Source organism: Arachis stenosperma, chromosome 4 (assembly GCF_014773155.1).
Source record: "Arachis stenosperma cultivar V10309 chromosome 4, arast.V10309.gnm1.PFL2, whole genome shotgun sequence".
Classification (NCBI taxonomy): domain Eukaryota; kingdom Viridiplantae; phylum Streptophyta; class Magnoliopsida; order Fabales; family Fabaceae; genus Arachis; species Arachis stenosperma.
Window position 1 is genome coordinate 102,919,039 of NC_080380.1, and position 22,266 is coordinate 102,941,304.

The 22,266-nt window shown below is 39.3% G+C and overlaps 1 protein-coding gene across 1 annotated transcript in view; it reads left to right on the forward strand.

Annotated features, from left to right (window-relative positions):
* Positions 1–782: 782 nt before the first annotated feature.
* The window catches only part of LOC130975258 (uncharacterized), a 28,158-nt gene continuing 6,674 nt past the window's right edge, over positions 783–22,266 (forward strand). Inside the window, exons 1-5 of the mRNA XM_057900074.1 lie at positions 783–808; positions 905–944; positions 1,457–1,830; positions 2,641–2,767; positions 2,855–2,890. Of these exons, the coding sequence (XP_057756057.1) occupies positions 783–808; positions 905–944; positions 1,457–1,830; positions 2,641–2,767; positions 2,855–2,890 (603 nt within the window). The remainder of the gene's footprint in view (positions 809–904; positions 945–1,456; positions 1,831–2,640; positions 2,768–2,854; positions 2,891–22,266) is intronic.

The window sequence follows — 22,266 nt, forward strand, 5'->3', positions numbered from 1 at the left end:
TATTCATAATGACTACAAAATAACTGAAGTCAACCATAGTAAAAGATATCACCACTATGATCCTTTCATTGTCGCCCCAAAAAGCTAAACAAGTTTACTACTTACCTTATCCTGGAAATTGCAAGTCTATGTGGCGTGTTGTTGTAAACACTAAACCAAGAGGTCGAATTGAAATCAGTCATGTACATGTAGAGGAAAACGAGGAAGAGAATGATGTAGCTTATCAAGCGAATGAGAGCAATCCTTCTAGGATTTCTGACACCGAGCCTCCTATCAGTCTTAAGTCTCCATTTGGAAAGGACCACATTGTCGAATTGTCCATTGGCTCTAGTTCTGGGGCTAATAAAAATGAATATGATGATGTTGCAGACTTTGATGATGATATTGATTTTTAATAGGGCAATCATTTTTTAGCTTGTATTGTTTTAGCTTATATTGTTCTTTACATATATTGTTCTTAATTTGTTTATACATCCTGATGTGAGACTTTGATATTTTAAACAAGTTGATTAAATCTTGTAATATTCTCAACTGTCAGCCTTATCTTTCATTGTGTATAGTCTCTGAAAATCAATGAAATTAAATCATTAACATGCACAATTGAATTCAATGCAAATTAAGACTTCCCTTCACATATTGACATTACAACGTGAGACTGACAAGGTAACTATTAACTTGATCATAACTTTCAAAACAGACCACGTACTATAGAATTGTTTAGTTACTTTAAAAACTAATTATAGTTCTATTCGAGTCACTGAGTGTCGTGAAATCCTGTATTTATGGAACCAGTTATTGACAGCAGCAGGTCATTTTTTAGACTGTTGATAGCGTTTGCTTGTTAATTTGTTATTATACAATTTTGTATATCCAAATGCTTAATATTTTTACTTATATTCTACAGATATTTTGTTCTTCGCATAGAAGAGAATACAGGTGAACCGGTGCATCTGCATTGTGCTTTTTTACTTTTTTTTCTTCCTTTCATCTTGTATCACTGGTATGAGGTGAGGGTTAGCCAGAGACTTGTGAAGGAAGGAAATAGGACAAAATAAATTGAGAAGTTGTTTGGTTTATTTCTGAAAATTAAGTTCATTAATATGTTAGTCATGACCTATTTCTTAAATTGAGTTTGTTTTCCTCTCAGAACAGAATCAGATGAAAGTTTATCTTGCTGTCAATTGTATTCTATCAACCTTTTGAGTTTTGTGCATAAAATTTATGCTTGTGGCACACTTGTTATTAGGAGATAGGTAGAGGATAAGGACTAAAAATTGGAGACAGCCATATCCTGAGTCTCTCACTCATTCTCCAACCAGATCTACAACACATTACACTGTATGGTGTGCAGCCACGCACAGAAATCATTGCTGGGTTGCTCAGAAATAAATATCAGATAATAAAGTATTTATTTGTCTTTAATATTATTTTAATATTGTCTTTAATATATATGTAGGTCATGGCTCCTCGGGTCAAGGGTCATAGAGGTTCTCACACTACTGCCGCAGCCGCTATTTCAACCACCTCCACTTCTTTTGGGACTTCAGTTGTGCCAGATTTTCAGTCAGGACCACTTAGCCAGCAACCGTATTTGATGGTACCTAATCCAGGCTACACGGGTCTTCCTCCACCAAGTTGGCCTAGTCCAAGATGTATGGGTCTCCCTCCTCCACCCCCTCCTCCAATTTCGATTCCTCCTTCGCTTTGCAATTTTAGTCTATTAGTTGATTCAGAGACACCTGGAAGCTCTAGTACATCTCCTCCATCAAAGACTGCATCGGTTCCTAATAGTGTCACAAAAGAAAGATTGGTTCCTGATGGAAAAACAAGGTAAATTTTGGATATCTCCATAACTAAAATAGTAACATCTATTTGAATTTTGTTTGTATATATTTTCACTAGTTATATGCTTCCTGATTATGATTAAAGTGCTAATAGACTAAAGATATGTGTTTACTACTATATTTTAATTTCAGATTAAAGTGCTAATGACTTAAAACTGTTTTTTTTAGTTTCCTAACTTGTCAATTCTTTATGAAATTATCAGTTGGTTATCTTTCCCTCCTGATTCTTAGAAGATTACAGAGATCATCAAGAAACTATATGATAAACCGTACAAAAAGTTTGGAGATGTCCCTCTTTCGACAAAGAAGCTTTGGTTTAATGAGTGGAAGGTAAAAGTGTTGGATTGAATAAAATTATTTTGGATTGAAATATAGTAGGTGATTAGTTGATAGTTGATTGTTATTTTGATTTATAGAACAAGTGAGAAACTATTTTAAATTTGGCTTAACACAGGCCCTAGTTTTCAATAACAGCACCAATTTCTATTTGTAGTAATATAGTCAAAGTGAGAGAGTAACGTGCTCTTTGTTTTCTTTGTTCTTTCTTTTTTAATCATAACTTGTCTTTAATCATAACTTGATTGAATATTGTTCATGTGATTTGAATCTTATAAGTAGCAACTTAATGAGTATGTGCAGAGCCACTTTCTTATTGATGATGATGATGATGAGTTTTGGTGGAGGGCTTTCAAGTATAGGACAAGTAAGTGATTTAGCCAAATAATATCAGATATCCGTGAAGGTGTGGATACAGCCCACGAATGGCTAATTCCTGCTTAAAAAATGTGTTGGAAAGGTACTGGGAAACAAATGAGAAATGGAAAAATATAAGGAAAAAAGCAAGGGAGAATCGAGCGTCACTCTTAGGTGGTTCTGTCCATTGCGGTGGTTCTATTCAATTGAGCTCAACTATAAAGAGGATGGTAACATAATTTGACTGGCTTTAGATCTTATTTAATAGACATCTATTTATGTAAAAGTTTTCTTATTTTGTGTTTTATGTGGAACAGAAGAAGCAGTTGGGCCGTACACCAACCCACGAGGAGGTCTTCAAAGAAACCCACACTTAAAAGTGACAAGTCTAAATGGGTGGACAAGCACTCTCAAGACACTCATGTGAGATATAGCTGGTGCACGAAAATTACACTCACACTATGTAATTCCACACAACTAACCAGCAAGTACACTGGGTCGTCCATGTAATACTTTATATGAGTAAGGGTCGATCCCACGGAGATTGCCGGCTTGAAGCAAGCTATGGTTATCTTATTATTCTTAAGTCAGGATATTAATAGGGTTCTTAGTTTTAATTGCGAAAAATAAAAGAACATTAAATAATTACTTGTTATGCAGTAATGTAGAATGGGTTGGAGTTTTGGAGATGCTCTGTCCCTTGAATTTCTGCTTTCCTACTGTCTTCTTCTTCACGCACGCAGGTCTCCTTTCATGGCAAGCTGTAAGTTGGTGGATCACCGTTGTCAATGGCTACCAGCTGTCCTCTCAGTAAAAAGGGTCCATGTACATGGCTAATCATCTGTTGGTTCTCACTTGTGTTGGAATAGGATCCAGTGATCCTTTTGCGTCTGTCATTACGTCTAACGTTCGTGAGTTTGAAGCTCGTCACAGACATCCCCTCCCAGATCCTACTTGATGACTACGCATCATGTTATGTTTTTCTATGCTTTTTCATATAAAAATCAATTCATAATGCTTAATTATGGGAGTGTTTTGGTGATTAAATTGAATATTGCTTTGATTGCTTGAGTTAATAAATTTTGTAGGAAATTATGGAAAATGAAGCAATAAAAGCACTAATAGAGGAAGCACACTCCCAAGGTGGCAAAAAGTTGGAAACAAACTCAAAGAGAAGCAAAGAGGATTTGCAACCCTGACCTCTTCACACTCCAACAAGAATAACTCGAGCTACAAAGCTCCAAATGAAGTGATCTCAGTGTCATTAGAAAGTAGACTTCTAGAGCTTTCCAACCATATATAACACTTTATAGTTGACACTGATTTGAGGGGACAAATTGCTATTCGTTTAGCTTCACAATTTCAGCGTAAAACAAGTCCCTGCAGTTCGCCAGACTGACCTCTTCACCTTCAAAAGATCATAACTTGGGCTAGAGAAGTCCAATTGACATGCTTCCAGCGGCGTTGGAAAGCTGAGATCTAGGGCTTTTCAAAGATATATAATAGTCTATAGTAGACATTCAATTTGGAGACCCAAACAGACCAATACTTCAGCGTGTAAGGTTTTTCCAAACCTTCAAAAGCCCAAAATGCCACTTCAATGACACTCCACATTGGGCCACTTCCAAATACTCCAATCCCTTCATTTATTCTTCAATGTTTCAAGCTTCTATGAAGGGAGTTAAAAGTTCACAAGTCCAAGTCAAGCCACAAGTAACAATCAATCAAGGCCACAAGAATCATCTAGAAGTAATTAGGAAATTTGCATTTGATTGTAATTTCATTTGAATTTGTAATTTAGGTAGCTTATAAATAGGGCCTTAGATTCATCATTTGAGACACACCATGGAGGGGTGGAGGTGACTCCACTCCCCTTTCACTCTCATTCTCTTCTCTTCTTCCATTTTCTTTCATTCACACTTTTGTAAATATTTTTGTTATGATGAGTTTCTAATTTCCAACATTTGGGAAAGAGAGCTCTATTGCAATTTAATGGGTTGATTTATTTTCATTCTTCATCTTCAATTCTTTTTTCATTGTTTCTTTAGAGAGAGTCTTTGTGCTTCAAAGATCTAATTACTATCGAGAGAGGGATTATATCTATTTAAATTCTATGATGAACTTGAGAAAGGAGTCATAGAATTTAGTTTGAGGCTCTTCTCTCACAACTCTCTTGATTGATAATTCTTAGCTTGATATGTGAGATGTAATCACTTTGAATTGAAATCTTGAGGGTTGTGTGGCTCTAAATTAGAGACCATTCTTCATCTCTTCTCATGAGCAATTAGATCAAGAGATTGGCAATTGATCAAGTTAAGAGAAATCAAATCACCAAGAGATTGGGGTTTGATTACTTATGATTTGCCAAGAGATCAATGATTGCATGATTGAAGTGGAGATGAAAATTGTTGATCTTGAGAATGCAATATCTCTTGATCCCAATGTTAATTTCATTCTTAATTCTTGTTATTTACTTCTTGTCTTTAATTCTTGTCATTTAATTGTTCTCTTTAAATTCTTGTCATTTACTTATGCACATTTATGGCTTTCTTTACTTTGGTACATTTATGCCTTCCAAGTGTTTGTAGAAATACTTCACTTGGTTTTACTTTCTAGTCATTTACTTTCTTGCACTTTACTTTCTTGTACTTTCTATTCCTTGCAATTTACATTCTTGCACTTTAATTTTTAGCACTTTAATTTCTTGTCATTTATTTTTCTTGCACTTTATTGCTTTTATTTAATTTCAAGTCATTTACATTTCTTGTTGCTTATCACTCAAACATGAATCGTCTAACTAGAACAATTAATTAACTATTGCTTGCTTAATCCATTAATCCTCGTGGGATCGACCTCACCCTAAGTGAGTTTTACTACTTGATACGACCCGGTATACTTGCCGGTAATTACGTGAAATCTAATTTTTACGTATCACTACTCGGAATATCACAGACAAGGTTTAGACTTTTTGGATCTCAGGAATGCTGCCAATTGGTTCTAGCTTATACCACAAAGACTCTAGACTCACGGATTGAACGCTCTGTTGTCAGGAGAGGCAGTCAAACTCGTGAACCAGAAACCCAAGAGATATATATTCAATCTAAGGTAGAACGGAAGTGATTGTCAGGCACGCATTTATAGGTTGAGAATGGTGATAATTGTCACGGATCATCACATTCATCATGTTGAAATGCGAATGAACATCTTAGAATAGAAACAAGCGTGATTGAATATAAAACAGAAATAATTGCATTAATTCATCGAGACACAGCAGAGCTCCTCAGCCCCTACCATGGGGTTTAAATACTCATGCCGTCAAAGATACAAATTCAGATGTAAAATGTCATGAGGTACGAAATAAATCTCTAAAAGTAGTTTTTACACTCAACTAGTAACATAGGTTTACGGAAAATGAGTAAACTAAGATAGATAGTGCAGAAATCCACTTCTGGGGCCCACTTGGTGTGTGCTGGGGCTGAGCATTGAAGCTTTCATGTGCATAGGCTATTCTTGGAGTTAAACACCAGTTTGTAACCTGTTTTGGCGTTTAACTCTGGTTTGTAACTTGTTTCTGGCGTTTAACGCCAGAATAGGGCAGAAAGCTAGCGTTGAACGCCAGTTTGCGTCATCTAAACTTGGGCAAAGTATGGACTATTATATATTGCTGGAAAGCCGTAGATGTCTACTTTCCAACGCAATTGAGAGCGAGCCATTTGGACTTCTGTAGCTCCAAAAATTTCATTTCGATTGCAGGGATGTCAAAATCCAACAGCATATGCAGTCCTTTATCAGCCTCTGAATCAAATTTTTTCTCAGGTCCCTCAATTTCAGCCAGAAAATACTTGAAATCACAGAAAAACACACAAACTCATAGTAAAGTCCAGAAATGTGATTTTTGCATAAAAACTAATAAAAATGTACTAAAAAGTAGCTAGATCCTACTAAAAACTATGTGAAAACACCCCCAAAAAGCGTATAAAATATCCGCTCATCACAACACCAAACTTAAACTATTGCTTGTCCCCAAGCAACTAGATAAATAAAATAGGATAGCACAAAGATCAAGAGGCAATCTTAGAGTTTTACATGAAGCTCAATTCTAATTAGATGAGCGAGACTAGTAACTTTTTGCTTCTGAACAGTTTTGGCATCTCACTTCATCCCTTGAAGTTTAGAATGATTGGCATCTGATGAGCGGATAATTTGTATGCTTTTTGGCATTGTTTTTAGTATGTTTTTAGTATCTTTTAGTTAGTTTTTAATATATTTTTATTAGTTTTTAATTAAAATTCACTTTTCTGGACTTTACTATGGGTTTGTGTGTTTTTCTGTAATTTCAGGTATTTTCTGACTGAAATTGAGGGTCCTGAGCAAAAATCTGATCCAGAGACTGAAAAGGACTGCAGATGCTGTTGGATTCTGACCTCCCTGCACTCGAAGTGGATTTTCTGGAGCTACAGAAGCCCAATTTGCGCGCTCTCAACGGCGTTGGAAAGTAGACATCCTGGGCTTTCCAGCAATATATAATAGTCCATACTTTGTCCAAGATTTGATGGCCCAAACCCGCGTAGCAATCCGGCCTCAGAAATTCCAGCGTTAAACGCCGGAACTGGATTAAAAGTTGGAGTTAAACGCCCAAACTGGCATGAGAACTGGCGTTTAACTCCAGAAAACGTCTCTACACATAAAAGCTTCAATGCTCAGCCCAAGCACACACCAAGTGGGCCCGGAAGTGGATTTTTCTGTCATTTACTCATTTCTGTAAACCTTAGGATACTAGTTTACTACTTATAGGACCTTTTGACATTGTAATCAGAACCTTATGACCTCATAACATTTCATACACGTTCTTTCCACAGTATGAGCCTCTAAACCCCATGGTTGGGGGTGAGGAGCTCTGCTGTGTCTTGATGGATTAATGCAATTACTACTGTTTCTTATTCAATCATGCTTGCTTCCGTTCTAAGATAACACTTGTTCTTAATCCGGATGAATGTGATGATCCGTGACAATCATCATCATTCTCAACCATGAACACGTGCCTGACAAGCACCTCTGTTCTATCTTAGATTGAGTAGTTATCTCTTGGGTTCTTTAATCGGAATCTTCGTGGTATAGGCAGGACCTGATGGCAGCATTCAAGAGAATCCGGAAGGTCTAAACCTTGTCTGTGGTATTCTGAGTAGGATTCAATGATTGAATGACTGTGATGTGCTTCAAACCTGTAACCTACTGGGCGTTAGTGACAGACGCAAAAGAGTGATTCTATTCCGGTAGGGGAGGGAACCAAACCGGTGATTGGCGGCACTGTGACAGAGTGCTTTGCATTAGCTTTCACTGCGCGGATGGGAGGTAGCTGCTGACAACAGTGAGACCCTACACGAGCTTGCCATGGAAGGAGACATGCGTGTTTGATGAAGAGGACAGTAGGAAAGCAGAGATTCGGAAGATGGAGCATCTCCAAACCTCAACCCATTCTCCATTACTGCAGTACAAGTAACCATTACATGTTCTTTTGCTTTTTACAATCAATCCTGATAATTTCTGATATCCTGACTAAGATTTACAAAATAACCATAGCTTGCTTCAAGCCGACAATCTCCGTGGGATCGACCCTTGCTCACGCAAGGTATTACTTGGACGACCCAGTGCACTTGCTGGTTAGTTGTGCGGGATTGCAAAAGTGTTATTGCAATTTCGTGCACCAGTTTTTGGCGCCGTTGCCGGGGATTGTTCGAGTTTGGACAACTGACGGTTTATTTTGTTGCTTAGATTAGGATTTTTTTTATTTTTGTTGGTTTAGAGTCTTTTTAGTTGAGTCTAGTTTCATATTCTAAGTTTGGTGTCAATTGCATGCGTTTGTTTTTCTTTTAAAATTTTCGTTCTTGCATGTTCTTAGCCCTTTTTGATTCATAAAAGTTCTAAGTTTGGTGTCCTCTTTGTGTTTTTCCTTTAAAATTTTCGAAAAAAATTAGTGTTTGATTTTCTAAAATTTTAAGTTTGGTGTCTTTTTGTGTTTTTCTCTTTCCTCTTTTTAAGAATCAAATCTTTTTCAAAAAAATTTTTCAATCATATCTTCTTAATTGCTGTTTTCAAAATCTTTTTCTTTACTAATTGATTCAGTTCCCAATTTGCTTTGATCTTATTCTATTCTTAATTTTCGAATTTTATTTTATTTTCCTTTTGTTTTATTTTATTTTATTTTAATTTTTCGGTTATTTCAAAAAAATAATAATAATAATAATAAAAAATAAACAAAATTCATCTCTTTGCAATTATTCTCATTTCCCTTTTGTCTATTATGGACTTAAGTGGAATTAATCAGTCCAGAAGGACTCTGGGGTCCTATGCCAACCCCAGTACAGCTGCATATGGGAGTAGCATCTGTGTACCTCCCATCAAAGCAAGCAGCTTTGAGCTAAACCCTCAACTCATTATCATAGTGCAGCAAAATTGCCAGTATTCCGGTCTTCCAGAGGAAGAACCTACTGAGTTTCTGGCACAGTTCTTACAAATTGCTGACACAATACATGATAAAGAGGTAGATCAGGATGTCTACAGACTGTTACTGTTTCCATTTGCTGTAAAAGATCAAGCAAAAAGGTGGTTAAATAACCAACCTACAGCAAGCATAAAGACATGGAAACAGTTATCAGAAAAATTCCTGAATCATTTTTACCCTCCAAAAAGGATGACACAGCTAAGGCTGGACATCCAAGGCTTTAAACAAGAGGATAATGAATCCCTTTATGATGCCTGGGAGAGGTATAGAGGTATGCTAAGAAAATGTCCCTCTGAAATGTTTTCAGAGTGGGTACAGTTAGACATTTTCTACTATGGGCTCACAGAAAAAGCTCAGATGTCTTTAGACCACTCAGCTGGTGGATCTATACACATGAGGAAGACAATTGAAGAAGCTCAAGAGCTTATAGACATTGTTGCTAGAAACCAATACTTATATTCTAGCAAGGAATTCGTTCCACAAGAAGAGGTCATGGCAGTAGTCACTGATCCTGATCCTCAAGAACAGATGAATGAGCTTAATCAACAACTACTCCTGATGACTGAACAGTTAGCAGAATTTAAAGAAATGCTCCATGATACTAAGGTTGCTAACAAGAGCATAGAACTGCAGTTGAATCAAGCAAAACAGCAAATATCTAAACAATTAACAGAAGAATGTCAAGCAGTTCAACTGAGGAGTGGGAAAACACTGAATGCCACTGCTCAAAGAGCAAGAAGTCAATTAAGGAACAGTTGACAGAGGATGACCAAGCCACTGTTCAAAATCCCTCTGAGGACAGTAAGAGCCCAGAGAGGAATATTATTGGCGTTCAAACGCCAGAACAGGGAGGAAAGCTGGCGTTAAACGCCCATTCCCTGCCCAGTTCTGGCGTTCAAACGCCAGAAAAGGGGGAGAAGTTGGCGTTTAACGCCCAAACTTCATCCACTCCTGGCGTTCAAACGCCCCAGGAGAATCAGACACCTGAGAGTGCTGACAGTAATCCCTCTAACAAGGCTTCTTCAACCACTTCTGTAAGGAATAAACCTGCAGCATCTAAGGTTGAAGAATATCAAGCCAAGATGCCTTATCCTCAGAAACTCCGCAAAGCGGAACAGGATAAGCAATTTGCCCGCTTTGCAGACTATTTAAGGACTCTTGAAATAAAGATTCCTTTTGCAGAGGCACTTGAGCAAATACCCTCTTATGCTAAGTTCATGAAAGAGATCTTAAGTCATAAGAAGGATTGGAGAGAAACTGAAAAAGTATTTCTCACTGAAGAATGCAGTGCAGTCATTCTAAAAAGCTTACCAGAAAAGCTTCAAGATCCTGGAAGCTTTCTGATACCATGCACATTGGAAGGCACTTACACCAAGGTAGCCTTATGTGATCTTGGAGCAAGTATTAACTTAATACCTGCATCCACTATCAGAAAGCTTGGGTTGATTGGAGAAGTCAAACCAACCAGGATATGCCTCCAACTTGCTGATGGCTCCATTAAACACCCATCAGGCATAATAGAGGACATGATTGTCAAGGTTGGGCCATTTGCCTTTCCAACTGACTTTGTGGTGCTGGAAATGGAGGAGCACAAAAGTGCAACTCTCATTCTAGGAAGACCTTTCCTAGCAACTGGACGAACTCTCATTGATGTACAAAAGGGGGAAGTAACCTTGAGAGTCAATGAGGATGAGTTCAAGTTGAATGCTGTAAAAGCTATGCAGCATCCAGACACACCAGAGGACTGCATGGGCGCTGACATTATTGACTCTCTGGTAGAAGAGATCAATATGGCTGAAAGCCTAGAATCAGAGCTTGAGGACGTCTTCAAAGATGCTCCAACTGATCAGGAAGAGCCAGAAGAGGCAAAGGAATTTTCGAAAATTCCTCAGGAGGAAGATAAGCCTCCTAAGCCTGAACTCAAGCCATTACCACCATCCCTGAAATATGCATTTCTGGGAGAGGGTGATACTTTTCCAGTGATTATAAGCTCTGCTTTAAATTCACAGGAAGAGGAAGCACTGATTAAAGTGCTAAGGACACACAAGACAGCTCTTGGGTGGTCCATAAGTGATCTCAAGGGCATTAGCCCAGCCAGATGCATGCACAAGATCCTGTTGGAGGATAATGCCAAACCAGTGGTTCAACCACAGAGGAGGCTAAATCCTGCCATGAAGGAGGTGGTGCAGAAAGAGGTCACTAAATTACTGGAGGCTGGGATTATTTATCCTATTTCTGACAGCCCATGGGTGAGCCCTGTCCAAGTTGTTCCCAAAAAGGGAGGCATGACAGTGGTTCATAATGAAAAAAATGAACTGGTTCCTACAAGGACAGTCACAGGGTGGCGCATGTGTATTGACTACAGAAGGCTCAATACAGCCACCAGAAAGGATCATTTTCCTTTACCATTCATAGACCAAATGCTAGAAAGACTAGCTGGCCATGATTATTACTGCTTTTTGGATGGCTATTCAGGCTACAACCAAATTGCAGTAGACCCTCAGGACCAAGAGAAGACAGCATTCACCTGCCCTTCAGGCGTGTTTGCCTATAGGAGAATGCCTTTTGGTCTGTGCAATGCACCTGCAACCTTTCAGAGGTGCATGCTCTCTATCTTCTCAGATATGGTAGAGAAATTTCTGGAAGTCTTCATGGATGACTTTTCAGTATATGGAGACTCATTTAGCTCCTGTCTTAACCACCTATCACTTGTCCTGAAAAGATGCCAAGAGACCAACCTGGTTTTAAACTGGGAGAAATGTCACTTTATGGTGACTGAAGGAATTGTCCTTGGGCACAAAATTTCAAGCAGGGGAATAGAGGTGGATAAGGCAAAGGTGGAAGTAATTGAAAAATTACCACCACCTGCCAATGTTAAGGCAATCAGAAGCTTTCTGGGGCATGCAGGATTCTACAGAAGGTTTATCAAGGATTTTTCGAAAATTGCTAAACCTCTGAGTAACCTGCTAGCTGCTGACACACCATTTGTGTTTGACACACAGTGTTTGCAGGCATTTGAGACCCTGAAAGCTAAGCTGGTCACAGCACCAGTCATCTCTGCACCAGATTGGGCATTACCATTTGAATTAATGTGTGATGCCAGTGATCATGCCATTGGTGCAGTGTTGGGACAGAGGCATAACAAACTTCTGCATGTCATTTATTATGCGAGCCGTGTTCTAAATGATGCACAGAAGAATTACACAACCACAGAAAAAGAATTACTTGCAGTGGTTTATGCCATTGACAAGTTTAGATCCTACCTAGTGGGATCCAAAGTGATTGTGTACACTGACCATGCTGCTCTTAAATACTTACTCACAAAGCAGGATTCAAAACCCAGGCTTATCAGATGGGTGTTGCTTCTGCAAGAGTTTGATATAGAAATAAGAGACAGAAAAGGGACAGAGAACCAAGTGGCAGATCATCTGTCCAGAATAGAGCCAGTAGCTGGGGCGTCCCTCCCTTCTACTGAGATCTCTGAGACCTTCCCAGATGAGCAACTCTTTGCCATTCAGGAAGCTCCATGGTTTGCAGACATTGCAAATTATAAAGCTGTGAGGTTCATACCCAAGGAGTACAGTTATGTGCAAAGAAAGAAACTAATTTCAGATGCCAAGTACTACCTTTGGGATGAACCATATCTCTTTAAGAGATGTGCTGACGGAGTGATCCGCAGGTGTATACCCAGAGAGGAAGCACGAAGGATCCTATGGCACTGCCATGGATCACAGTATGGAGGACACTTTGGAAGTGAGCGAACAGCCACTAAAGTTCTCCAGTGCGGCTTCTACTGGCCTACTCTCTATAAAGATTCCCGAGAGTTTGTGCGTAACTGTGACAGTTGCCAAAGAGCTGGTAACCTGCCTCATGGATATGCCATGCCTCAACAAGGGATATTAGAGATAGAGCTGTTTGATGTATGGGGAATTGACTTCATGGGGCCATTCCCACCATCATACTCAAACACTTACATTCTGGTGGCAGTGGACTATGTATCTAAGTGGGTAGAAGCAATTGCTACACCCACTAATGATACCAAAACCGTGCTGAAATTCCTCCAGAAAAACATTTTCAGCAGGTTTGGCGTCCCTAGAGTACTAATCAGTGATGGGGGTACTCATTTCTGCAATAAACAGCTATACTCTGCTATGGTTAGATATGGAATCAGCCATAAAGTGGCAACTCCGTATCATCCACAGACAAATGGGCAAGCTGAAGTCTCTAACAGAGAGCTAAAAAGAATCCTGGAACGGACTGTGATGTCCCGAAGAAAGGATTGGGCAAAGAGCTTGGATGATGCTCTGTGGGCATACAGAACAGCATTCAAGACTCCTATAGGGACCTCCCCATACCAATTGGTGTATGGAAAGGCCTGTCATTTGCCTGTGGAACTGGAACATAAAGCCTACTGGGCAACCAGATTCCTAAACATGGATGCACAGTTAGCTGGTGAAAAAAGATTGCTCCAGCTAAATGAGCTAGAAGAGTTCAGACTCAATGCCTTTGAAAATGCTAAGATCTATAAGGAAAAGGCAAAGAAGTGGCACGACAAGAGATTGTCAACCAGAGTCTTTGAGCCAGGACAAAAAGTTCTCCTCTTCAACTCTAGGCTCAGACTGTTTCCAGGAAAACTCAAATCCCGTTGGAGGGGTCCATATGTGATTACAAAAGTGTCACCATATGGGTATGTTGAGCTTCAGGATATTGATTCTGACAGTAAGTTCATTGTTAATGGACAGAGGATCAAACACTATCTTGAAGGAAATTTTGAGCAGGAATGCTCAGAACTGAGACTTGAGTGATTCTCAGTGAAAGTCCAGCTAAAGACAGTAAAGAAGCGCTTGCTGGGAGGCAACCCAGTCATTAGGAAGTTGTATGATTAGTTCTTACAGAGGCAAGTATCAAAAATGAAGGAATTCACAGAGTTACAGAAGGATTCAGCTCAAAAAGCAGAGAAAATGAGCTTACTGGCGAAAAAACGCCAGTAAGGGGCATTTTGGGCGTTAAACGCCAGAATGGGCACCATTCTGGGCGTTTAACGCCAGTAATGGTACCATTCTGGGCGTTAAACGCCAGAATGGGCACCATTCTGGGCGTTTAACGCCAGGTGTGCAGCATCACTGGGCGTTCAGAAAAACGCCCAGTGAGGAAGGTTTTCTGGCGTTTAACGCCAGCCAGGGTACCTGGCTGGGCGTTAAACGCCCAAAAGGGGCAACAAATGGGCGTTAAACGCCAGAATGGGTGCCATTCTGGGCGTTTAACGCCAGCTTGGTGGGGGGACCACATTTTTGTTTTCAACTCAGATTTTTTCAAACTTTCCTTTTCTCACCCATACTTTTCTACAAAATCACACTTCAATCATTCATTATACACTTTCAAATCTTCAAAAATCAAAACAATCTTTTCAAATCTATTTCAAAATAATCCCAATTCTTCTTCAAAAACTCACCCTTTTCTCAAAAATCTTTCATATCTTTTCAAATTTCCTTTCAAATCTCTCTTTTGTTTTCGAAATTCTCCTCCCCCCACTCTATAAATGAACGTTCCTCACCCCTCCTTCCTCACACCATTCGAATTTTCTCTCCCTCTCTCTCTCTTCTCTTATTTCTTTTCTTTTTGCTTGAGGACAAGCAAAACCTCTAAGTTTGGTGTGCCTTTCCGTGATCACTAAGCCAAGATTCATCAATATCATGGCTCCCAAGGGAAAACAAACCAACTCAAGAGGAAGGAAAGAGACCAATCCAAAGAATCTTTGGAATGAAGAGAAGTTCTTAACCAAAGAACATGAGGACCATTATCACAAAATAATGGGACTGAGGTCAGTGATCCCGGAAGTTAAATTTGATCTGAAAGAAGATGAATATCCGGAGATCCAAGAGCAAATTCGAAACAGAGGTTGGGAAGTTCTGACCAATCCTGAGACAAAGGTTGGAAGGAACATGGTTCAGGAATTCTACTCAAATCTGTGGCTCACAGATAAGCAAAGAATGACTGGAACCGCTTTTCCTACCCACAGAACCATGGTCAGAGGGAAAGTTATGTACTTCCATCTGGACAAAATAAGAGAAATCTTCAAGTTACCTCAACTACAAGATGATCCTGATTCCTTCAATAGGAGGATGGTGAGAGTAGATAAGGGGTTGGATCAAGTTCTAGAGGACATATGCCTCCCTGGAACTAAGTGGATAACCAATTCTAAGGGTGTCCCAAACCAACTCAAGAGGGGAGACCTCAAGCCAATTGCAAGAGGTTGGCTAGACTTTATTGGGCGTTCCATATTGCCCACTAGCAACCGTTCTGAGGTCACCATCAAGAGAGCAGTGATGATTCACTGTATTATGCTTGGAAAAGCAGTGGAGGTGCATCATGTGATTGCTTGTGAGATCTACACAATTGCAAACAAGAATTCCACTGAAGCCAAGCTGGCTTACCCAAGCTTGATCTCCTTGCTCTGTAAAGAGGCTGGGGTAAAGATGGGAGTAGATGAGTTCATACCCATTGAACACCCAATCACCAAGAAGTCAATGGAAGGACAAGTGCAAGACAACTCCATCAAAAGGAGGGCGCGTGAGTTCCTCCCTGAATTCCCTGAAATTGGCTACTGGGCCAGCCTAGAAGCATCCATCAACAAGCTGCAAGAGACTATGGAGCAACTGAAGGAAGAACAGCAGAATCAGAACTGCATGATCTGCAAATTGCTGAAGGAACAAGAGAAGCAGGGGCGTGATATCAAGGAACTGAAACGCCAAAAGCTCTCCTCTCAAGCTGGGGGAGCATCCACTTCTCAAAATCAAGGTTGTTGAGTCCTAACTCTGTGAAACCTCTATCATTAGAGGCCTCTGTTTTTCGTTTTTTTTATCTCTTTCCTTTATTTTTAGTCTCATCTTATATCTATAATTGAGTCTTGTTCTTAATTAATAAAATTAATAAAGTTTATGCCTTAAAGCTATGAATGTCCTATGAATCCATCACCTCTCTTAAAAGAAAAATGCTTTAATCACAAAAGAACAAGAAGTACAGGATTCCGAAATTTATCTCTGAAACTAGTTGAATTAGTTTGATGTGGTGGCAATACTTTTTGTTTTCTGAATGAATGCTTGAACAGTGCATATGTCTTTTGAATTTGTTGTTTTAAGAATGTTAAAATTGTTGGCTCTTGAAAGAATGAGGAGAAAGAGAACTGTTATTGAGGATCTGAAAAATCATCAAATTGATTCTTGAAGCAAGAAAAGCAGTGAAAAAAAAAAATATATTTCGAAAAAAAAAGAGAAAAGAAAAAAAAAAAAAAAAAAAAAAAGAAGGAAATAAAGTTGTGATCCAAGGCAACAAGAGTGTGCTTAAGAACCCTGGACACCTCTAATTGGGGACTTTAGCAAAGCTGAGTCACAATCTAAGAAGGTTCACCCAATTATGTGTCTGTGGCATGTATGTATCCGGTGGTAATACTGGAAGACAGAGTGCTTTGGGCCACAGCCAAGACTCATACATTAGCTATGTTCAAGAATCAATATACTTAACTAGGAGAATCAATAACACTATCTGAGTTCTGAGTTCTTATAGATGCCAATCATTCTGAACTTCAAAGGATAGAGTGAGATGCCAAAACTGTTCGGAGGCAAAAAGCAACTAGTTCCGCTCATCTAATTGGAGCTATGTTTCTTTGATATTTTGGAGTCTATAGTATATTCTCTTCTTTTTATCCTATTTTGATTCTCAGTTGCTTGGGGACAAGCAACAATTTAAGTTTGGTGTTGTGATGAGCGGATAATTTGTATGCTTTTTGGCATTGTTTTTAGTATGTTTTTAGTATCTTTTAGTTAGTTTTAGTATATTTTATTAGTTTTTAATTAAAATTCACTTTTCTGGACTTTACTATGGGTTTGTGTGTTTTTCTGTAATTTCAGGTATTTTCTGACTGAAATTGAGGGTCCTGAGCAAAAATCTGATCCAGAGACTGAAAAGGACTGCAGATGCTGTTGGATTCTGACCTCCCTGCACTCGAAGTGGATTTTCTGGAGCTACAGAAGCCCAATTTGCGCGCTCTCAACGGCGTTGGAAAGTAGACATCCTGGGCTTTCCAGCAATATATAATAGTCCATACTTTGTCCAAGATTTGATGGCCCAAACCCGCGTAGCAATCCGGCCTCAGAAATTCCAGCGTTAAACGCCGGAACTGGATTAAAAGTTGGAGTTAAACGCCCAAACTGGCATGAGAACTGGCGTTTAACTCCAGAAAACGTCTCTACACATAAAAGCTTCAATGCTCAGCCCAAGCACACACCAAGTGGGCCCGGAAGTGGATTTTTCTGTCATTTACTCATTTCTGTAAACCTTAGGATACTAGTTTACTACTTATAGGACCTTTTGACATTGTAATCAGAACCTTATGACCTCATAACATTTCATACACGTTCTTTCCACAGTATGAGCCTCTAAACCCCATGGTTGGGGGTGAGGAGCTCTGCTGTGTCTTGATGGATTAATGCAATTACTACTGTTTCTTATTCAATCATGCTTGCTTCCGTTCTAAGATAACACTTGTTCTTAATCCGGATGAATGTGATGATCCGTGACAATCATCATCATTCTCAACCATGAACACGTGCCTGACAAGCACCTCTGTTCTATCTTAGATTGAGTAGTTATCTCTTGGGTTCTTTAATCGGAATCTTCGTGGTATAGGCAGGACCTGATGGCAGCATTCAAGAGAATCCGGAAGGTCTAAACCTTGTCTGTGGTATTCTGAGTAGGATTCAATGATTGAATGACTGTGATGTGCTTCAAACCTGTAACCTACTGGGCGTTAGTGACAGACGCAAAAGAGTGATTCTATTCCGGTAGGGGAGGGAACCAAACCGGTGATTGGCGGCACTGTGACAGAGTGCTTTGCATTAGCTTTCACTGCGCGGATGGGAGGTAGCTGCTGACAACAGTGAGACCCTACACGAGCTTGCCATGGAAGGAGACATGCGTGTTTGATGAAGAGGACAGTAGGAAAGCAGAGATTCGGAAGATGGAGCATCTCCAAACCTCAACCCATTCTCCATTACTGCAGTACAAGTAACCATTACATGTTCTTTTGCTTTTTACAATCAATCCTGATAATTTCTGATATCCTGACTAAGATTTACAAAATAACCATAGCTTGCTTCAAGCCGACAATCTCCGTGGGATCGACCCTTGCTCACGCAAGGTATTACTTGGACGACCCAGTGCACTTGCTGGTTAGTTGTGCGGGATTGCAAAAGTGTTATTGCAATTTCGTGCACCAGCATCCATAGGAATTCAGGATTCAGATAGTGTTATTGATTCTCCTAGTTTAGTATGTTGATTCTTGAACACAGCTACTTTATGAGTCTTGACCGTGGCCCTAAGCACTTTGTCTTCTAGTATTACCACCGGATACATAAATGCCACAGACACATAACTGGGTGAACCTTTTCAGGTTGTGACTCAGCTTTGCTAAAGTCCCCAATTATAGGTGTCCAGAGTTCTTAAGCACACTCTTTTGGATCACGACTTTAACCACTCAGTCTCAAGCTTTTCACTTGGACCTGCATGCCACAAGCACATGGTTAGGGACAGCTGGGTTCAGCCGCTTAGGCCAGGATTTTATTCCTTTAGGCCCTCCTATCCATTGATTCTCAAAGTCTTTGATCCTTTTTACCCTTGCCTTTTGGTTTTAAGGGCTATTGGCTTTTTCTTTTTCTTCTTTTTTTTCACTGCTTTTTCTTGCTTCAAGAATCAATTTTATGATTTTTCAGATTATCAATAACATTTCTCTTTTTCATCATTCTTTCAAGAGCCAACAGTTTTAATATTCATAAACAACACGATCAAAAATATGCACTGTTTAAGCATTCATTCAGAAGACAAAAAGTGTTGCCACCATATATAAATAATTTGAATTTTTCTTATTAAGAACTCAAAAAAATTGCCTCCTTATTCTAAAAATATCTGCTATTTTATTCATGTTTAATGATGATGAGAAAAATAAATTATAGCTTACTTGGAGATGATAAAAATAAAAATAAAAATACTAATTACTACTACTCATATGACTCCTAAGATAGATTTCTAATAGCAGAAGTTATCACAGAATTAAGATTAGGACTCAACAACCTTTATTTTGGGAGATGGATGCTCCTTCAATTTGTGGGTTGTCTGGACCTTCAAGAGAAAGCTTCTGGTGCTTCAGCTCCTGTAGTTCACGCCCTTGCTTCTCCTGTTCCTTAAGCAGTTTGCAGATCATAAAAATTTGATTTTGCTGTTCTTCCTTGACTTCTTGGTGATTAGATGTTCGACTGGGATGAACTCATCTACTCCCATCTTCACCCCAGCCTCTTTACATAGCAGAGAAATCAAGTTTGGGTAAGCCAATTTGGCGTCCTTAGAGTTCTTATTTGTAATTGTGTAGAGCTCACAAGAAATCAGTTGATGAACCTCCACTTCGTTTCCTTACATAATACAATGGATCATCACTGCTCTCTTAATAGTGACTTCAGAGCGGTTGCTGGTAGGCAGTATGGAACGCCCAATGAAATCCAGCCAGCCCCTAGCAATTGGTTTGAGATCCCCCTCTCTTGAGTTGATTCGGAACACCTTTTGTGCTGGTTGTCCACTAGGTTCCAGGGATGCATATGTCCTCTAGAATTTGGTCCAAGCGTTTATCATCACACACCATTCTCCTATTAAAGGTATAGAAAGCGGTTCCAGTCATTCTCTGCCTCTCTGTTTGCCACAGATTTAAGTAGAATTCCTGAACTATATTTCTACCCACCTTTGTCTCAGGATTAGCTAAAATTTCCCAGCCTCTGTTTCGAATTTCCTCTTGGATCTTTGGATATTCGTCTTCTTTCATATCGAATTTGACTTCCGGGATCACTGACCATAAACCCATTATTTTGTGGTAATGGTCCGAATGTTCCTTGGTTAAGAACCTCCCTTGATTCCAAAGTGGTCTTGGATTATTCTCTTTCTTGCCTCTTGAAGTGGTTTTTTTTCCTTAGGAGCTATGATCTCAGTGAGTCTTAGCTCAGTGATCACGCACAGCACACTAAACTTAGAGGTTTGCTTGTCCTCAAGCAAAAGAAAGGAAAAGAGAGGAGAAGGAGGAGAGCCAAATTCAAATTGTGGAGGAGAGGGGGTGGCCGAATGTTGATTTAAAAGGGAAGGGGTGGGTTTGAAAATTTTTGAAAAAGATATGATAGAAGATATGATTTGTAAAAAAGATAATTATGATATGCAAAAGATGAAATTTTAAAATTGAAAAGATGAGAGTTTTGAAAAAAAAGATAAATCTAAATTTGAAAAGATAGTATGATGAGTTGAAAAAAAAAATTTGAAAAGATATTAGAAAGATATATGAATTTTGAAAAAGATTTGAAAAAAAATTAAAAAGATATATGCATTTTGAAAAAGATTTGAAAAGAAGAAAAGATTTTTAGGATTAAGAGTTTTATTTTTTGAAATTTGACATTAAAAGATGAGGATTTGTAATATGTTTATTGAAGAAATTATGGATGAAAACATAAAAAATAAAAAAACTGGGTTGGAAAACAAAATCACCTCCCCTCCACGTTCCTGGCGTTAAACGCCCAAACGCTGCTTGTTTTGGGCGTTTAACGCCCAATTGCTGCTTGTTTTGGGCGTTTAATGCTTAGCCAGGTACCCTGCCTGGCGTTAAACGCCAGAAAGTCTTTATCACGGGTATTTTTCTAAACGCCCAGGATGCTGTAGTTTTGGCGTTTAACGCCCAGAAGTTGCTTGTTATGGGCGTTTAGGGCCAGGTACCCTGGCTGGCGTTAAACGCCAGAAAGTGCCTCTTACTGACGTTTTAGTGCCAGTGAGCTTCTTTTCTTTGCTTTCTACTCTGAATCCTTCTGTAACTTTGTGAACTCCTAGAAATAAGAATTAGTTCTGATGATAATTTATTTAACTCCTATAATTATTATTTAAATAACAAGTAAACTATAGTAATGGCTGGGTTGCCTCCCAGTAAGCGCTTCTTTATTGTCTTTAGCTGGACCTTACTGAGCTTTAATCTAGTCTCAGTTTTGAGCATTCTTGCTCGAAATTGCTTTCAAGATAATGTTTGACTCTCTGTCCATTAACAATGAACTTTTTGTCAGAATCAATATCCTGAAGCTCTATATATCCATATGGTGACATGCCTGTAATCACATATGGTCCTCTCCACCGGGATTTTAGTTTCCCAGGGAATAGCCTGAGCCTAGAGTTAAACAGCAGAACCTTTTGTCCTGGCTCAAAGACTTTGGATGACAGGTTCTTATCATGCCATCTCTTTGCTTTCTCCTTGTAAATTTTGGCATTTTCAAAAGCATTGAGTCTGAATTCCTCTAGCTCATTCAGCTCGAGCAATCTTTTCTCTCCAACTAATTTGGCATCAAGGTTTAGGAATTTGGTTACCCAGTAGGCTTTATGCTCCAGTTCCATGGGCAGGTGACAGGCCTTCCTATACACAAGCTGGTATGGATAAGGTTCCTATAAGAGTCTTGAATGCTGTTCTGTATGCCCATAGAGCATCATCCAAACTCTTTGCCCAATCCTTTCTATGGGCAATTACAGTCCATTTCAGGATTCTTTTTAGTTCTCTGTTAGAGACTTCAGCTTGCCCATTGGTCTGTGGATGATATGGAGTTGCCACCTTATGGCTTATTCCATATCGGACCATGGCAGTATAAAGTTGTTTATTGCAGAAATGAGTGCCTCCATCACTGATCAGTGCTCTAGGGACACCAAATCTGCTAAAGATATATTTCTGGAGGAACTTCAGTATTGTCTTAGTATTGTTAGTGGGTGTTGCAATTGCCTCCACCCATTTAGATACATAGTCTACTGCCACCAGAATGTAACTATTTGAGTATGATGGTGGAAAATGACCCATGAAGTCAATACCCCATACATCAAACAACTCAATCTCTAGGATCCCTTGTTGAGTCATGGCGTAACCATGAGGTAGATTACCAGCTCGCTGGCAACTGTCACAGTTACGTACAAACTCTCGGGAGTCTCTATAGATTGTAGGCCAGTAAAAGCCACATTGGAGTACTTTGGTGGCTGTTCGCTCACCTCCGAAATATCATCCATATTGTGATCCATGACAATGCCATAGGATCTTCTGTGCCTCTTCTCTAGGCACGCACCTATGGATTAGTCCGTTTGCGCATCTCTTGAAGAGATATGGTTCATCCTACAAGTAGT